The 16388-nt window shown below is 48.7% G+C and overlaps 3 protein-coding genes across 3 annotated transcripts; 2 read left to right on the forward strand and 1 right to left on the reverse strand.

Moving 5' to 3' along the window:
- Positions 1-105: 105 nt before the first annotated feature.
- On the forward strand, positions 106-4169 carry LOC128720132 (uncharacterized). Its single transcript, XM_053813778.1, has 6 exons — positions 106-246; positions 1600-1806; positions 1870-2412; positions 2498-3025; positions 3105-3963; positions 4030-4169. The coding sequence occupies exons 1-6, from the start codon at positions 106-108 to the stop codon at positions 4167-4169; spliced, it is 2418 nt and encodes an 805-aa protein (XP_053669753.1).
- A 709-nt stretch (positions 4170-4878) lies between these two features.
- On the forward strand, positions 4879-6021 carry LOC128722098 (translocon-associated protein subunit delta). The gene is made up of 2 exons (XM_053815967.1): positions 4879-5265; positions 5356-6021. The coding sequence occupies exons 1-2, from the start codon at positions 5014-5016 to the stop codon at positions 5614-5616; spliced, it is 513 nt and encodes a 170-aa protein (XP_053671942.1). The 5' UTR covers positions 4879-5013; the 3' UTR covers positions 5617-6021.
- Positions 6022-8571: 2550 nt separating this feature from the next.
- On the reverse strand, positions 8572-16131 carry LOC128721898 (dystrobrevin beta). Its single transcript, XM_053815737.1, has 10 exons — positions 15978-16131; positions 15596-15895; positions 14880-15522; positions 14685-14808; positions 14245-14608; positions 14014-14184; positions 13056-13208; positions 10110-10238; positions 8974-9017; positions 8572-8907 (listed from the first exon to the last, which is right to left on the reverse strand). The coding sequence occupies exons 1-10, from the start codon at positions 16099-16101 to the stop codon at positions 8848-8850; spliced, it is 2112 nt and encodes a 703-aa protein (XP_053671712.1). The 5' UTR covers positions 16102-16131; the 3' UTR covers positions 8572-8847.
- Positions 16132-16388: the final 257 nt, after the last annotated feature.

Consider the following 16388-nt stretch of genomic DNA (forward strand, 5'->3'; position numbering starts at 1 on the left):
TGTGTGTGCGTGTGTGCCTGAGTGATGGAGTGATTCTGCGGTAGGATAAGTTAATTCGCTCTTTGCTTCTCGAGTTTGCAACCATTACGTGCTTCCGCTTTCGCAATGAACACCTCAAAGTGGCTTCCGAAGCAGCACCAGGAGGTCATCAAGTTGTTCGAGCAATCGCGCCAGCTGGAGCGCGAACTGCGGATACTCGGCAAGAAGTTCGCCACGGATATCAACATCGACCTACCGGATTACTACGTGAGTACGATGCCGATGTTCGATATCGCAGGGTGATGGAAAAGTCAGCTGTATGGTGCGCGCACTTGAGACCCTGCCGCTATCGATCTTCAGTTCACTCGTTAAAACCTTGTCCCTCCAAAAGCGGGCTGGCGAACCGAATTATGGCAGTTGTTACGCCACCCGCGAACGTACGAAAAAAAAGGGGAAGCTACCGTATTCAAACGACATTGAAAATCATCGTCGGTTGGCGTTTCTTCCGAAATCCTGCAGCGGAACCTTGATATTGCGTTATTAGCAGGTGCAAAGCGGCCAATGACGGTACCGTGCGAAACAGGAACTGTCTGTAAAGGAACCTCGGAATAGTCGGTACCCGGGCACGACCCGGCCGGTAGAGGCGAAGCGGTGGTGGAGAAAATGGCACGCGTTCGCGTGCAACCTGAGGTGAAAATGAAAAACAGACATAAACCAACAGCCATTAAGCGGACAAAGAAAACTTCGCTGTTGACTCTCCTGGCGGGGAATGAACTCTGGAGGGGAGTCGTTTTTGTGAAAAGGCAAAGTTAGGGAAATGAATCACATTTCGTTTAAACGAGCAGCGTATAAACTATTTCGTTGGCCTTCGCAGCCGAGCATACGATCGGAAGCGAGGAAATAGATGGCATACCGTGTCAAACAAAAATCATATCACGGTTGGTCTTGGAATGCCTGCCATAAAGTAGATGCTATGCCGATAAGCGATTCAGCGCGTTCAATGGGAACATAAATATACATTTTTATGATGATGAGCGAACGAACGTGTCCATTGGGAATATGGTTGACCTGATTGCTGATGAAAGTATCGCCATAATGCATGCCTCTGCTCTGCAATGGCTCGTGGTCAAACTTTCATCAAACATCCTTGACCCAATGCAAACTTTTATTGCTAAAGCTCATTTGGTGGTTTGCCGCATGCAGTAAGTTCAGCGGGAGAGGGAGGGATTGTTGAGGGTAAAACGAAAAAAAAAACCACTGCCAAAAAGGGCCGTTACATCGTTCATAAGGTCGGCGATCATTCCGGGTGACATCAAGGCTTGAATGCCTCAATTTCGCAAAGTTCAATGAAATAAAAAGCCCACCCACCCGGAATGGACGATTGAATCGACCGATGGCATGCCACCTGGCATTCCATCGGGCGTGCCAAACGTTGTCAGTGCGCAAAATCGGTCGTCCCTAAAACCATTCCATAGACCCCGCGTAACGTAGCGGTTTACGATCGGCAAATGACAGCACGTGGTAGGCGCCCCGCGGAGCTCGTGTCCTTGCGATTCATTCAAAATGTGTGTGCTCGCGTTTTGCTTCTATCGTCCTCCACACGCCACGCCACGCGGCCAGGAATTCGAACGGTTGCTACAACAAAGTCGCGAATGCTTCGAACGGTCGGCCCACGTGCAGACGCGGCTCATACGGATGTCGGCGTCGTCAGCGGACAAGAATGTGGAGCGAAGCTTCTTCAAGATCCTGCTAAACCGGAAGGCTCACCTGATACGGCAGAACTTGCGGAAGCGCAACTTGCAGCTAGTGTTCATCATCAACAAAATGGTGAGTAGCGCGACGTCTCCGCACCTCGGATAACACGATTGTAACGATCTCGATCGGTTGCAGATCAAGCTGATGCTTGCCGCCACATACACGTCCGAGATTGTAGTCGATGGTGCGCTGCTACTGTGTACGCTGCACAACGAGAGTGTCCTGCTGGCTCAAAAGACGACTCAGGCTCGCACGCAGACCAACGCGCAGATTTGCAGCAATTCGTTTCCACCACTTATGTCCACACCGAAGAAGATCGACGCAGGGCTGATCCTGCAACTCATCACCAAGCAGCGCGCTGAGGAGTGCTGCAGCACACTGATCAACTGCCTGCTGACGACCTGCAAGGGTGCGCTGACGGTGACGAACGAAGAGGACGTCTCGGACACGTCGAGTGTGGAAATTTTGCGCGCCCTGACGACGAACCTGCAGGGTCCGGAGGGTGGGAAGCACGTCGACCCGATCCAGGAGGAGATGAACAACAGGCGCAAGACGAGCGTTAACATGATATCGAGCGGGGACATTCACGCCCGCGGAAAAGCGACCCCAGGACGGAAGGTTGTCGTGACGCCGGTCGTGAAGCCGGAATCACGGGAACCAGACGAATCGGAGCATAATGTAAGTTCCGGGACTGGAGGACCTGTGCAGGACGAATGTGAGAAAGGATTTTAATGAAACCGTTCCGTTCCATGCCATGTTTTAGGATCCTGCGATAAGCTTTTTCGATGATATGGCCGCCGAGGCGGTGGCGTACAATTCCATCAACTATCTCGTCAACGAACCGGACGGTATGGATCTGCTGGAGAACCTGATCGCCGACGAGGAGATCTTCGTCGCCAACGTAATCATGAAGGTGATCAAGTACTGCCCGTCGGCGTTCGAGCGAGAGCTCACGAAGCCGGAGCTTGTCAAGTGGGTTAACCGAGGCACGCGAGGACTCTGGACGCAAATCGGAGGTTCTCTGGAGCACGTGGTGCTGTGGTGGAGCTCATCTCCGTTGGCTTGCCGGCCGGCGACGTGCGCAAAGTATCTGCGTGAATGGCTTTCGTTGCTGCAACCGGACGAAGCCCCGGAACCGATACTGTCCACGTTGAAGGGGTTGGGCGAAACGTTGACGGTGCACGTGACGAGCACGATTTGGGACAAGCAGTTTCGCCTTGCCGTCGTTTCATCCAGTCTGCCTGTGGATTTTCCCTTCGAGGAGGGCGAGTTCTGTGGCAAGAATGTTAACGTAAGTGGCCGTGTCAGGGAGGTTTGAGGGAATAACCTAACGCTGTGATCTTTCCTTTGTCCCTGCATGGGCTCCATAGGTTGAAGGGACGGTTTGTGGTAAGGTTTGGAGTGAGTTGCTCTATCAGTTGGTGCAGCTATCGAACACCTGTGACATCGGAACGATCGCCAACGAACTGCCGCTGGTTGAGCAGATTCCGGTGCTTCATCGGCTGGATCATTCCATCCATTCGATGCGCATCTGGGCAGCGAATCGGGCACGATCCTTGTGCACCGATTGGAACATGATGATGTTCTTCAAGGTGGTTCACAACGACATCGGCCTGTGTTTGGAACAGCTGCAGTACATCCGCGTGCCCGAGCTGTCCGCCGACGATCCGCTAGAGGTGCAGGTGCAAGTTTGTGTTGCCTTGCGCGCCAAGCTCGTATCGGAGATCAAGGAAAACATCATCAAGCTGAAAGCGACCTGCACGGAGTGCATCGATGTGTTAGCTGCAGTCTGCCGTACGACGAGTCTCGCGTCCCTGACGCTCTGCTTCCCATACTTTAAGCATTGGCAAACGGAGGTGTTGCAGGAGCGCGCTAATGAGTACGTGGCGTACTTCTTCAACCAAATCTATCTGCCCGTCATCCAGGCGACGAAGGACATCGAAATACTAAAGCTGACGCTAAAGATCATCTGCGAGGCATGGCTGGATCATATCTACATGAAAAAGACCAGGTTCAGCAGTGCGGGTGCCCTAAATTTGCTGAAGGATTTTGACGGTGTCGCCGAGTGGATAATCGCTTGCGAACCACTAGGCGAGCGGTTACGGGAAACTTTGTCCCATCACGAGGTACTCCGCATGTGCGAGGGCGTAGGCAAACTGTTGCTTCGGAAACCCGAGGAGACGATTTCCATCCTGCCAAGCCCCTCGAAAGCGGGCAAAAAGAGTGATGGTGAGAGTTTAGGCCGTTGGTCCGATAGAAAGTTGTCTTACATATGTTTTTTGTTTGCTATTTCAGATACTGCCGATGAAAAAGCACCACTGCCACCGGAAATGTTTGTTCCGAACCAAAAGCGCTGGCTGGAGTTGCGTGCCCGTGATAGAAGGACAGTGAATCTCAATTGCTTGTGCCTCTGTGCGGGAATGGATGTGTACTAGCCAGTTCAGAAAAGTTTCCAGTTTGTTGATTTTTTTTCATTATTCGTACCCGCTAACTGTTTAAAATCATTCTTGCAAACCATTTGTGATCAATAAAGAGCAGAAGAAAATGGCTGACAAATTGGAGAACTGATTTTGTTGATGGTTCGAAACGTTGCGTTGCGGTGTTATATTTGATAAAATTAGATAATACGTAATAGTGCTTGAGTATTTTATGGGTTTTTTTTATTTTATGGTTTAGTTTGAGATTTTAAAATCCACTTTCTTAACATCATGTATTGATGAAATACGTTGAACGCGTGATATACATGAAACATTTCTGTGAATGCTCAAACAAATTATAATACAAGCAAAATTTTATTTCAATTCTACTCCAATATGTTGTCCTAATATATCTATGAACTGAACTAAGTTTTGAATATTTGAAATAGATGGATGACATATTTGATGCATGCGACCGTTCTAAGTTTCATAATAATCTATTGGATATAATCTTCAATTTTACACCAAAACAAATAACTTGCAGCTACTTAGCTTGATTATTGTAACCTTTGGAAGCTAAAAGAAGTTATAAAGTAATTCTTAATTTCCTCTGAGAACATTTTCATTGATAAATTTCAAATTGTAGTTCTCTGTTTACATGCCATTTCGCACGTTGACTGGCAGCACTGCCGGTGCGCTTGTTTATGACAACTCCGACAGACGTGGCTGAGAGCGAACCGACGTGGATTATTTCGTTACGAACAACAAACTGCATTTCTCCTCGATCGCCGGGAACCATCGTCGTGTTCCAGTTGTATTTCAGATTGTGGAATTGTACGTAGCAGATAAACAAGCTAGCGAAATGGTCAAGTTTGTCCTTGCATCGGCTGTGCTGTGTTGTGCGCTGAGCTTTGCCGTAGCGAACTCTTGCGCGAACCCAGATGTGAAAACGAACTTCTATTCTACCACCGATGCCACGATCGTCAGCCAAATCGGGTTTGTGACGGAGTTCACGCTCAAGTGCTCCAACGCCGGTGCCGAGAAGCAGCCCCTGTTCGCGGAGGTTCTCGGCAAATTAGCTCCGGCTGTGCGCGTCGGTGACAACAAGTACCAGGTAAGAAAGCGCATCCCGCAAGACCCACAACATGCTCGCATACGTACTTTCATCCTCTCTGACCTGGTGTACAATATTTGTTGCCCACAGGTCAGCTGGAACGAAGAAATCAAGAAGGTTAGCAGTGGCTCGTACACGGTCCGCCTGTTCGACGAGGAATCCTACGCCGCCGTTCGTAAGGCACAGCGTGCTGGAGAGGACATTCAGTCGGTGAAGCCGCTCACCACCGTTACGGTTAGCTTCCCCGGCGCGTACAAGGGCCCGTGGGTGAATTCGGAAATCCTTGCCACCGGTTTGGTCGGATTTGTGGCCTACGTTGCATTCACGACACGGTCAAAGCTCATGTCGTAAGCTAACTCGCTAGGATCGTTTGTTTTTTGCTTTTGTGTTGTGTTTGCGGTCGAACCAGCTACCGGTTCTACCGTGTGTTAGCGTACATTTCCATCCGAGCTCATCAACCGGTCGAACTTCATTCATACAACAAACAGAAGAAATCTACTCGTCACTGGCAAGGCAGCAGCGAGGGCCACATGTTATACATCTGCCGCCCTTATAAAGCGCTTCAACGGGTCAGTTGGAGCCGTTACGTACCTTTGGCTGCCGATCCCCTTGAACAAAGCAGCGGAGCGGTACAATTACCGCTGCCACTGCCCAGACTGAACCAGCCCGATTACCTTCAGTGAATAAATCCGCATGCGTGGCCACTACCTCGGACGGTCACGGAATATAAGGCCGGAGTATCGTTTAATAGAGATTTGTATACACATATATCACATTAACACACCGTTGCGTTGTAAGGAATAAATTCGAAAGCCGTGTCTTATGGTAGGTAATATTGTTGTCCTTTAGTCTTTATTTGCTGATCCACAACAGCTGATTTGCCCACCGAGAGGTTTCCATTCCCTTCGATCCAATAATGGCAGCCTCCCTTTTTTTGCCTCGCAACCATTGCTCGAGAGCTACCAAATTGCTCACGGTCTGAGTCTTGTGGTTCCGATCTAACTGCAATCAAACGCCCTTCGGGGGCAAGCCCACCTTCTGCCGGTAAGATACGGTACGAAGTCATAAGTATGCCATTGTAGTAATACTAAGAAGGTATAACTGCGATAAAGTACGGTACACGTGTTACAGCGTATTATGTTTGCGATTGATCTTCCATTTCGCGTTTCTCACTCGATTAGTGAACCCTGCACCGCACGAGCGAACTGGTCGGGTGCTTTTATTTGGCGCACTTGCCATTTTCCTGCTCCGGAAAAATCCCGATATATTTGACTACAGTGTTGCGGTTTCGGAAAAAACGGTTAAAACGTTTATCTATCTACATGATCGCTGTGTGCCTCCCAAACGGACCGCACGTTTGCTTATAACATGATAATGCGTTTTTTTAATACGATGGAACCGAAACGATAGGACTAGAGTGATATTTGCAACTCGTTCTTGTCTCACATTCACCGGGAGATCCATCGAGCGGACTCCATAGAAGAGTGCCCTATGTGTCCGATGTTTCTAATCCGTACCTACATCCCGGAACACCCGGAATACTAAGCTAACGTCCCTACGCTTCTAACGATCCGAGCCTCGTGAATTGGAGTGAGAGAAAGTGATAAAAAGAGTTAGTAGATTGGATCGATGCAAGCATCGGTAAGCTATATCGACGAAACTATCCTTCTGGGGGGTTAGCCTTTCGAAACGATCCTCAAGAAAGCCACCGCTCACGTGTTGAGCTGGGTGTTATTTTATCGTTCGCTAGCTACAGGTATACAGGATTCTAAATCTTTACACCTCGCTTTCGTTTGCTTCGCGATTTGAAATGTAAACCCCTTCTTTCCGTTTGATACGAGATGATAATGAATGATCCAAAAAGGACAGAGGGTGAACGTGAAGCGGTCAAATTTATCAGCACACCATGCATGCATGCTGCCGTTGACCAACTAGTGTGCTATGCTTTTTTTTTTGGTAATGATTAAGTTTTCCTACGCTTTCCAATTTTTAATTGGCCGTCACCAATGCACTGCGATATTGCGTGAGTTTTTGTTGTTGTTCTTATTGTTATCGATTTTCTAATTACTTGCGTTTGAGTAGCGACAATGTATGTAAAAGGATTATAACACTTTTCGTAGTTCTCTCGTAAATTTGCTATTACATTTTAAATTACACCGGTCCAATAAAGAACTGCGATCGGTATCTCTTTTTTTGTTTACCAATTTCGCCGACTTTTCGCCAATTGTACAATAGCGATGTTTCGTTTTGAGTGAGTGTGAATGATGTTCCGCGCTGAAGCGTTTTGTCTACACGAACGATGATTTTGCACTACATTTTCCACCGAGCATGCCATAGATGCTTTAAATACCGATCCTCCAGTTAGATGGCAAAGTAGCTAGTAGCGGGTGCGGTGTAATGTTCTAGTGACGTTTTATGTCCTTGTAATGATATCTTTAACTGTATTGTTTAGGATATGCTCCATCAAAAGTTCAATCGCAATACAGGGAGGGGGGGATGTTTGCTGCTCGGATGAGGAGAAAACCCTGACGCCCTTTTCGCCCATGAAAACACGTGGTTCCTATAATAACGATAACAGTCTGCCCTACGTCTGCTAGCTGAAGAATACTGATCAAATGGGATATAGATGCCTTCGGCTAACATGCGCGATAAAAATGAAACTAAATTGAATCAACAAACAACAACGAACAAAAAGGCAAAACATAAGATGATTCAATAACAACAAAAAAAAAGCTTTTATTAAAACTGGTTGCTTGAGACAGCGGAAATCGAACGCTTCCAATCCAACAAGAAACAAACATAAAGCAGCGCGATACATGAAATCTCGACTCGGTTGGAGTGTTTCGGGTTTGATAATACTAAAACTTAAGGGCTAATAAGCGAAAACGTAAAAAACAAACTTGAGCCAATCGTTTTGGAAGACGACAATCAAGATGGAAGCTAATGGATAAGATAATGCTCAAATAAAAACTGGTACCATTGATTAGACCAAATGAAATCCATTCACGTTCCGTTGCTCTGGCAAGTGCGCGCTCATAAGTTAAACCTTACTGTATAATCTTTTAACAACGTAGCCGTGTGTCAATCGTAACTTCTAACGCTCGTAAGAACGGCTCCTTCCTTGCAAACACCGCAACCGGTTGGGCCTGTACCGCTACACTACCTATAAATGACTACCAGTGGAATGAATCTATTGTGATGAGTCTTACTGCTACCAACAAATCCTTCTTGTTCTCTTTGTACGCTTTTGCCCGATGACGACGCGGGCCGTTTTGGTTGGAAACGATGACGATCGATCGAGCGGAATTAGGCAAAGCACGGATAAAATATGGACGAAGGAAACAAAGTGGAAACGTGCCATATTATGGTAGCGATAACTTAGCGACACGATAGGAATGCGCGTCGCGATTCCATGCCCGGATCATGTGTCCTTTAGTGATACACTAAAAACTGAGCCCAATGTAATGCAATCAACCACGCGCAATCAGAGACTGATCAAAGGACGATCATCGTTCTTTTCTTTTTGATCATCTGATCGTCCGTTTCGGATCCTTCTTGGTGCGCGGTTATGGTGCAGATCGTTTACTGGTTTTGAGAATTCAGGCTCCAGGCCGCGAACTGCTCCTGCCACTGTGTGTTATCCTGAAAAGGGAACGAAGGAATCGTTTAGCCAGCTAGCTGCAACAAGTTCATACGCTGTGTACGTACCTTTTCGCTCCACTCGTGCGTGGTCATGTGCATTTCGTCGAAATCTGCAAACAAAAATCCCACAGAGAAAAAGAGAGAGAGAGAGAGAGCGAGAGAAAAAGAAAGGGGAAAAAACGGAAAAACAATGAATATTTTGAAAAGGAAACCCCTCTTTTGTCCTGTAGGGATGCGAGAGAAAGAAAACAAAAACAACACAAAAAAGAGGTGCGAAACATGAAAAATGTAACACGTTGAGTTGTGAACAAAAAAACAAAAGAGACAGATAATGATCAACACACACACACACACACACCGATCCGTTATTGCATTGGTTCGAAAGGTCCTAGATCATAGATCGGCTGATCGTCTTATGCTAGTTGGAAGTTTTCTTTGTGCAAAAACACACACACAAAAACCACGCCAGCGTTAGTTACGGAAGGGGGGGAGAATTAGGTTGTTCCGAATGTTATTGAATCGATTGATTTTGTCGTGCATTTTTGTTTGTTTTTGTTGGAAAAAGGTCGATCGTTTCGCATCGCAAAACACATAAATTTGCTGGAGAGCATATTCTTTACGGTGAGGCACATACATCACGACTAACTTTGTGGGGGGCTTGCTCTAACGAATGGTGAACTTTGTATGCGTATGCGGTGCAGATGGTGCGATGGTTTGTTCATTCCGTTTAAGAAAAAAAAACTACATACAGCAAGGATACAGAATCGAACGAAAAACAGACAAAAAAAATCCCGAATATGTAGAGTGATGAAAAAACACGCAAAAAATACTGTCATCGACCATGGGACATCGAACTGCTCAATGCCGTAGTAAGAGCTCTGGGACATTGAAAAACACTGCCTGGAATTTGAGAAATGGGGCCAACAACCTCCCCCAATTCGCCTGCAGGATGATCGATTGGCCACCGACTGAGCACACCCAAAGGACTCGGACGTCGGGCGAGAAGATCCGACACGATCGAGTGATCGATTGTTTTCTCTTTCTCTCGCTCTCTTGCATTACTAGCGGATTCACGTTTGTGCGCCTCCTCCCAAAACGCACCCTTCTTGATCCTGCTCGTCCTGCGTTTGTGTGCCGCACGCGCGCGTCGCATGTGTGGGTTATGAACGAAAATGTGGGCGAATGTTACGGTTTATGCTTACCTAGCGAGTGGCGCATTGTGTGCTGCGACGACGCGATACTGTCGTCGTCGGATCCTTCCGAGAAGTAGCGCATCGGCGGCTTATGCACGACACCGGGCGGAAGATGTCCTTCGTACTGTGCATAGAAAACTACGCTCCCACCCAAAAACCGGCGGGCACGTTTTCCGGAAGGGGGGGGGGGGGGGGAGGCCCGATCGCGGATCGTGTTTCGATGAGAGTGAGAAGGTGTAAAGTAAGGGACAAGATGGTTTAGGTTGGAATGAATCGTTTGGACGAGTTCCGGTTAGTGGTTAGTCAGCGTTTGGGTTAGCATAATTTGTAAAGGGGGTTTTTTTTTTGGAGGCGTGTTTAGATAAGCCGGTGGCGTGTGTAGAGAAGGTGTACATTTTGTTTGGTAGTTTGATCGTACGAAATATACGAGCCGCGGCGAAAGGATGGCGTGATTTGGAAGCGTATGTAGCAACAGCAAAATCGTTGCCGTTGGTGTTTTTTTTTGTGATCGTTGTTGAGCGTGTTGTATTCGGCATGCGAGTAGAAACGAAGAGAGAGAGAGAGAGAGAGAGAGAGAGAAGTAATATTTATATATGTATAGAGTGTAAACGATCCTCGAACGATCGTGCCATGAGTATCTAGTAGGTGTTTAGAACGTTTGCTTTGGTGAAAACAGACTCACGGGTGTCTCAGTGGTGAATGTTCTGTTTGGTGAGTGTGTTGAACGGGTGGGAGCAAAGGAACCGGAAGCTATGCAAAATGGAGTTGCCACAGCAAATATAAAATCAAAAAAAAAAACCACGTTTAATCGACTGCATCGTGTGTGGGAAGTGATCGGGTGTGAGGCTGTTTTGCTTCATGTAACCGGGCGTCGGGGACGAGTGTTGGTAATATGTTGAAAACAAAAAAAAGGTCAAGCCCTCAGCCCCACAAAAAATCAGCCCCACCCTCCCATTGGTATCAAAAACAAAATGGGCAACTCAAAAAGCAATGGTAAAAACAAAATATCGAAATCCTGTTGTTTTTTTGTTTCTTCACAGCATCCTTCCCGCAGCCCGAGCGAAAGGATTCGATAGAGCACTTTGCAAAAAAAAGGGGCGTTGGATGGAAAAAGGGTCACCTAATGAAGAGTTCGACGGAATGGTAAACGGAACGGTGAACGTGTGTACCAGTTGTTCGAGAGTACATGAGAGAGGGGAGCGTGTGTTTTAGTGTGAGCAAACCCCCGTTCCGCGGTGTGTCCGGGTTCGTATTCGAGTCTCACTATAGTGATGATTAGTTCTCCGCAAACGATGCCAGGCTTTCACGTGTTGCGTGTGGCGAATCACAAAAGTGCACGAACGCGTGCTGCCCCAAATTGGGCTCGATCGGGTGAGGCTCTGGCGCACAGGATACTCGTCTGGCCCCACCGTTCGAAGGGATGAGAGTGGCGTTCGCGCCTATTCGGTGGGAAGGGTGGTCGGATCGGGCCGGACGGGTGGAAGCCGAAGAACCGCCCTTTAAACTCTGCGCTCCTTCAGGAACGTCGTTTCCGGCGGGGATGAACCTAGAAATCAAGGAGGGGACGCATTGGGAGTACTCTCACGAATTTTCACCCACGTGCCGTCGCACGCACGGGTAAAGCAGGTTTCAGGTTGTTCTGGGCGTTGAACAGGGATCGTTAATTGAAGCTTCTTCTTTTTTTTACATATCAAGAAACACGATTTTAGTCAAGAAACACGTACAGCGGCGCAGCAGAAGTGCACATAGCTTGTCTCGCGATACGACAGTTAAAGGCGCGCATACAAAGACTACTTTGAAGGTGAACGGAAACGGAAACAGCGCAAAACATTCAACGTACACACATCGAATAAAAGAAAAACAATGCAGCACAAATGGGAAGGATGTATGCGACGCGAGCAGGTTCCTTCGCTTCACCCGGCCTATGGACCAGCGACTACATTAAGAGCCATAACATCGAGATGGTAAAACAACAAAACGGCGAAATGGTAAAATAGCGATGATGATAGTATTAGCTCAAGCGGGCGCTATCGACTGCTAGTAAGAGGATCTAACAGAGCGCGATCGTATCTCTATGCGGTGTTTTCGGAGTCCCTTTGAGGCTTATAGGAGCCACTACATGATCGGGAAGACGTGGTTCGATACGTCCCTGCAGAAATCAGCACCTAAGGCTATGAGGGTCCTAATTCATATTTCTCTTTCAAGCGTACAGTTTCCTTCGGATCCCACCGAAACTGAGGGCTCATATACGCACACACACACGGACACGTGCACATACAAAACACACAGCAAACAAAGAGATGGAGAGCGGTGGAGTGAAAAAAAAAAGAAACACACACGAGTCACACGTGTCAAAGAACCAAACAGAGTAAATGCAAACCGAGACGCAAAAGCAAAACGATTCGAAGGAAACATGAAGAGCTTTTCTGATTGCAAATACGGCACACGAGCTTGGCAATAATGATACGAAATGCGCAACTACACACACAGCCACACATAGCCAAGACGATAGCGAATGAAAGTGACAAAAAGTGCCCGGTTTTGGCAACGGTTAGCAGTCGACATCGAGAAAAAAAGGATGCATAGCGCAAAAGGAAACAAAACAAAAAAATACCCCCCCATTTGCCCACGTTCCCAGCAGCAGCGCATCAGCGTGGCGTGAGAGCGAAGAAAAACGCAAGGATAACGAGTGAAAACACCCACCCCAGATGCACATGGGGTGGGACAGGACGATCGATACGCAAACGATAAGGAAGGTAGAGAAGGGTTGTGCGACTGGTGCCGTTGGTGATGATGTTGGTGCGAGTACGAGTACGAGACAGAAAAAGAGGAACACACATGTCGGTGCGAGAGAGAGAGAGAGAGAGAGAAAGAGAGAAAGAGAGTAAAACGAGCAGAAGGAGCACGGGTGTAAGAATGGAAGCGAGCCGGACGGAGCCGTGCGGGCGCGGGTACCTGAGTTGAGCTCTCGCACCAGCGAGGACATCGCGGTGGAGACGGAATCGGCCGCGTAATGCAGATCCGACCGGCCACCGGCCACCGGTGGGCACGTTCCGGTGGTGGCGCTCGATCGTTGGCCAAGCGACCCAACACCGTTAATGCTACCATCTGCGAACGGGTTGGAAGCGAGAATCGTAGAAAGAAAAGAAAACAAACAAGAAGCAGATCGAGAATGTTCTTCGTGGCGTATGAAAGGACGAAGGAGCTGAGTTATGAATGATGAGACACACGCATGTGACATGAAGCGGCTGAATAATGGATGAGTAATTGAAACAGAAAGGACGAAAAGACACCCTCGGATGCTGTGGCCAAAGGCGCAATGATGGAATGAGTGAGTGAAAAACTAATCGCTCCCTATCGCGAGTTAATGAAAAATGAATCGCTAAATAATGTGAACACGCCAAAGGTGAGAAACAAAAAACAAAAAACCAACAGAAAACCGGAAAATTGCCTAAAGAACGTATTAACCAAACCTCCGACACCGATTAAAAACGTGAAAGCAATGGCTTAAGAGTGAGCTCTGTACCGGAAACAAATGCCCGGAAGATGATGGAAAGAGCGGGATGGATACACTGCATGTGATGTGGCATTACAGAACGATTACAAACGCACAACGAGTAGCCGATTAAAAAGAAAGTAAACAGGAAATGGCGATAGGATGAAGCAGTTGAGGCGAGCAGTTCGAGCTTTGCGTTGATCCTGAGCGGATCCTGCACGTTTCTACGCCTGCGCAGGGTCGCCCAGCCGTTGGACGTGCTCTTGCTTCCTGCTCGGTTCGGGGAGCGGATCCAGAGGACCCGAGCCGGCGCGGAACGTTAGGACAGTGGGACTAGAGGAAGGATTCTTTTCTTTTTGTGGTTGCTTGCAACAGCGAGGATTTTAACAGGAACATCCACATCAACGCGCTACTCACTGTTGTTGCCGTTCGGTACGTATCCTCGCATGTCCATGCCGACTAGTCCCATGTGTGGGTCGTGCATCCCGACTCCGGGTGGCAGCATGCCCTGTGGCACTCCCGGTGGCATTCCAGAACCACCGGGATTGATGGGTCCTTGCCGGGGGCCCGTATTCGGCATCGGTGGTCCTACAACGGGAATGAAAGCGTTTAAAGCGGATAGCTCGATAGAATTTCCAAAGCGCGTACCTTGTGGTATCGGGGGGCTTTTACCCGACCGTGGACTAGAGTTGGGCGTCGAACGAGGGCTCTGCGTTTGGTGGTTCTTCAGCATCCGCATCAACCCTTCGAGCTGTCCCATCAGCTGCCGGCGTGAGTCCTGCAGCGCACCAAGATGGCCCTCAAGTTCACCCTTACGCTGTCGCAAAGCGCGCAGTTCGTTCATCAGGGCGGGACTTTCCGGAGCGACCTGTTCTGCTTCCTGCTGCCGGCGAAGCTTCTGTATTTCGCGCATGATTTCTTTGTTCTTCGATTCGAGCTGCAGAATTAGCTCGCGCTGCGCCCGAGAGCTGTCCAGTCCTATCTGCACCGGATCGGGAGCCGATCCGCCTGGCTGCAAAAGGGTAAAAGTGTCGTTTGATAAGCCACATAGGTCTTTAATAGTTGGTCTTTCCGGGTCCTAAACTCACCGTTCGTGATTCCTGTGCCAGCCGCGCCGCGTATCGCGCAATCAGTCTGTGCTCTTCGTCGTTAGAATTAACTGCCCCACGCGTTCCCGAGGTTCCGTTACTGTCCAGCGATAAACCGGTGGCTCTGAAATGGGACGAATGGAAAGGATTCGCCAGCGTCACAATCGTACGGTCTTGGAGGTCGGTATCGCTTACCGTGAGTCCAACGTGCTGCTCCGATCGTACAGACCCGGTATGCCACCGTCGGGGAAACCGTTGTGTGACGGAAGTGGCGACGGTGGCACGATGTGCGAGAGGTTGAGCGTTTTCTCGGGCTGCTCCGGGAACCGGGGTAGCGCCTGCATCGGTTTGTCCGGCACGCAGCGGAAGCTCTTGCGCAGCGAGTGACCGATCTGCTTGCTGGGGCTCTTGTAGCTCGAGTACTCCTTCACCTCGTGGTCGTTCTGGTGGTTGAGGGATACGCGTCCCTGCCAGAAGCAGTCCTGACACAGCTGGTACCCGTGGCAGCGCTGGCATCGGTAGCGGAAACCGGTAAAGTTTTCCCGCATGCACACGGAACAGACGGTTGGGTGGACGACGGACTCGACGGTGGCCAGTCGGTGCAGTAGCGGCATCCACACGAGACAACCGGGTCCGGGTTCGGTCATGAAGCCTGCCATGAAGTCGTTCACTGTGATCTTGTTCTCCACTGGGAAGATCTCCGATTCGAGGCCCTCCTTGTAGAAGAACGTGGGCGATTCAAAGACGGCCGCTGGGAGTGCCAACACTTCGCGCAGGAAATCACCCAACTTCCAGTGGATCAGCTGACCGGCTCCGTCGGATATTTGTGAGAAGATGTCTGCAAAAGGAGGGAAACATCACATATAATCAGGCTTGCAGCAATTTCGGTGATCTCAACAGCACACACTTACATCGCAATTTATCCACCATCTTGCCAGCGCACATGATCGCGAGTGCCACCTTGATGGAGAAGACTCGAATTTTGCCAGAATTGTCACCGGAGTAGGCCGCAAGCAGCCAGTTTAACAGCAGACTCGCCTTCGAGTCAACGTGCACCTGCTGGTTCGGCGGAAGCCGCTTGTTGAGGTTATGGTACAGCGACGACACGAGCGTTTCGAGCCGGCTCACACTGACCTCGTTCTGGGGTTCGAGCGTGTTGAGGCCATTTTCGCGGAACGCCTCAATCACGTTCCAGATGTCGACCAGATGAACTGGTGGTGGTGACCGGAAATGAGACAGTGGAGCGTAATTAGGACACCGGTACGACGGAATCTACACCATTGGCACACTTACGGTTGGTGGACTTCTGTACGTAGCGCAGCTTGCATGCCGTGCGATAGGAAGCGAAGCGGATCGTGTCGAAGGACTGGATCTTTAGGTCCTGCAGCATGGCGACTCGCGCTTCCATGGATTCCATTTTCAAGGAGTGTGTTTGTCGGTTTTTCTGTCGATTGGCGTCGTAGCTCAATCTAGTAGCCTGTGGAAAGTGTTAGTCTTCGTCACTGACGGAGATCTGCAAAGAGACGGTAAGAGGAATTTCCTTTATTACACTAAGCTAAATGATAGAAAATCGTTACAAATTGCTAGGTGGCCATGCACAAATTAGTTTAAACAGCTTCGTTAAAGAACTTCAAGTAGCTTAGCTTTAATAACACTGATATTGTTCGATTTTCCGTCATTGATTCCTGCGAAATTTTCCGTCGT

This window comes from Anopheles nili, chromosome 2, assembly GCF_943737925.1.
Source record: "Anopheles nili chromosome 2, idAnoNiliSN_F5_01, whole genome shotgun sequence".
NCBI lineage: Eukaryota > Metazoa > Arthropoda > Insecta > Diptera > Culicidae > Anopheles > Anopheles nili.

Coding starts and splice junctions, on each gene's coding strand:
- LOC128720132 (XM_053813778.1), top strand. CDS start 106: ATGAACACCTCAAAGTGGCTTCCGAAGCAGCACCAGGAGGTCATCAAG. Junction 247..1,599: donor TCGACCTACCGGATTACTAC/GTGAGTACGATG, acceptor CCACGCGGCCAG/GAATTCGAACGGTTGCTACA. Junction 3,026..3,104: donor TCTGTGGCAAGAATGTTAAC/GTAAGTGGCCGT, acceptor TGGGCTCCATAG/GTTGAAGGGACGGTTTGTGG.
- LOC128722098 (XM_053815967.1), top strand. CDS start 5,014: ATGGTCAAGTTTGTCCTTGCATCGGCTGTGCTGTGTTGTGCGCTGAGC. Junction 5,266..5,355: donor TCGGTGACAACAAGTACCAG/GTAAGAAAGCGC, acceptor TGTTGCCCACAG/GTCAGCTGGAACGAAGAAAT.
- LOC128721898 (XM_053815737.1), bottom strand. CDS start 16,101: ATGGAATCCATGGAAGCGCGAGTCGCCATGCTGCAGGACCTAAAGATC. Junction 15,523..15,595: donor GATGGTGGATAAATTGCGAT/GTAAGTGTGTGC, acceptor CTCCTTTTGCAG/ACATCTTCTCACAAATATCC. Junction 10,239..13,055: donor GGTGCGAGAGCTCAACTCAG/GTACCCGCGCCC, acceptor GTGGGAGCGTAG/TTTTCTATGCACAGTACGAA.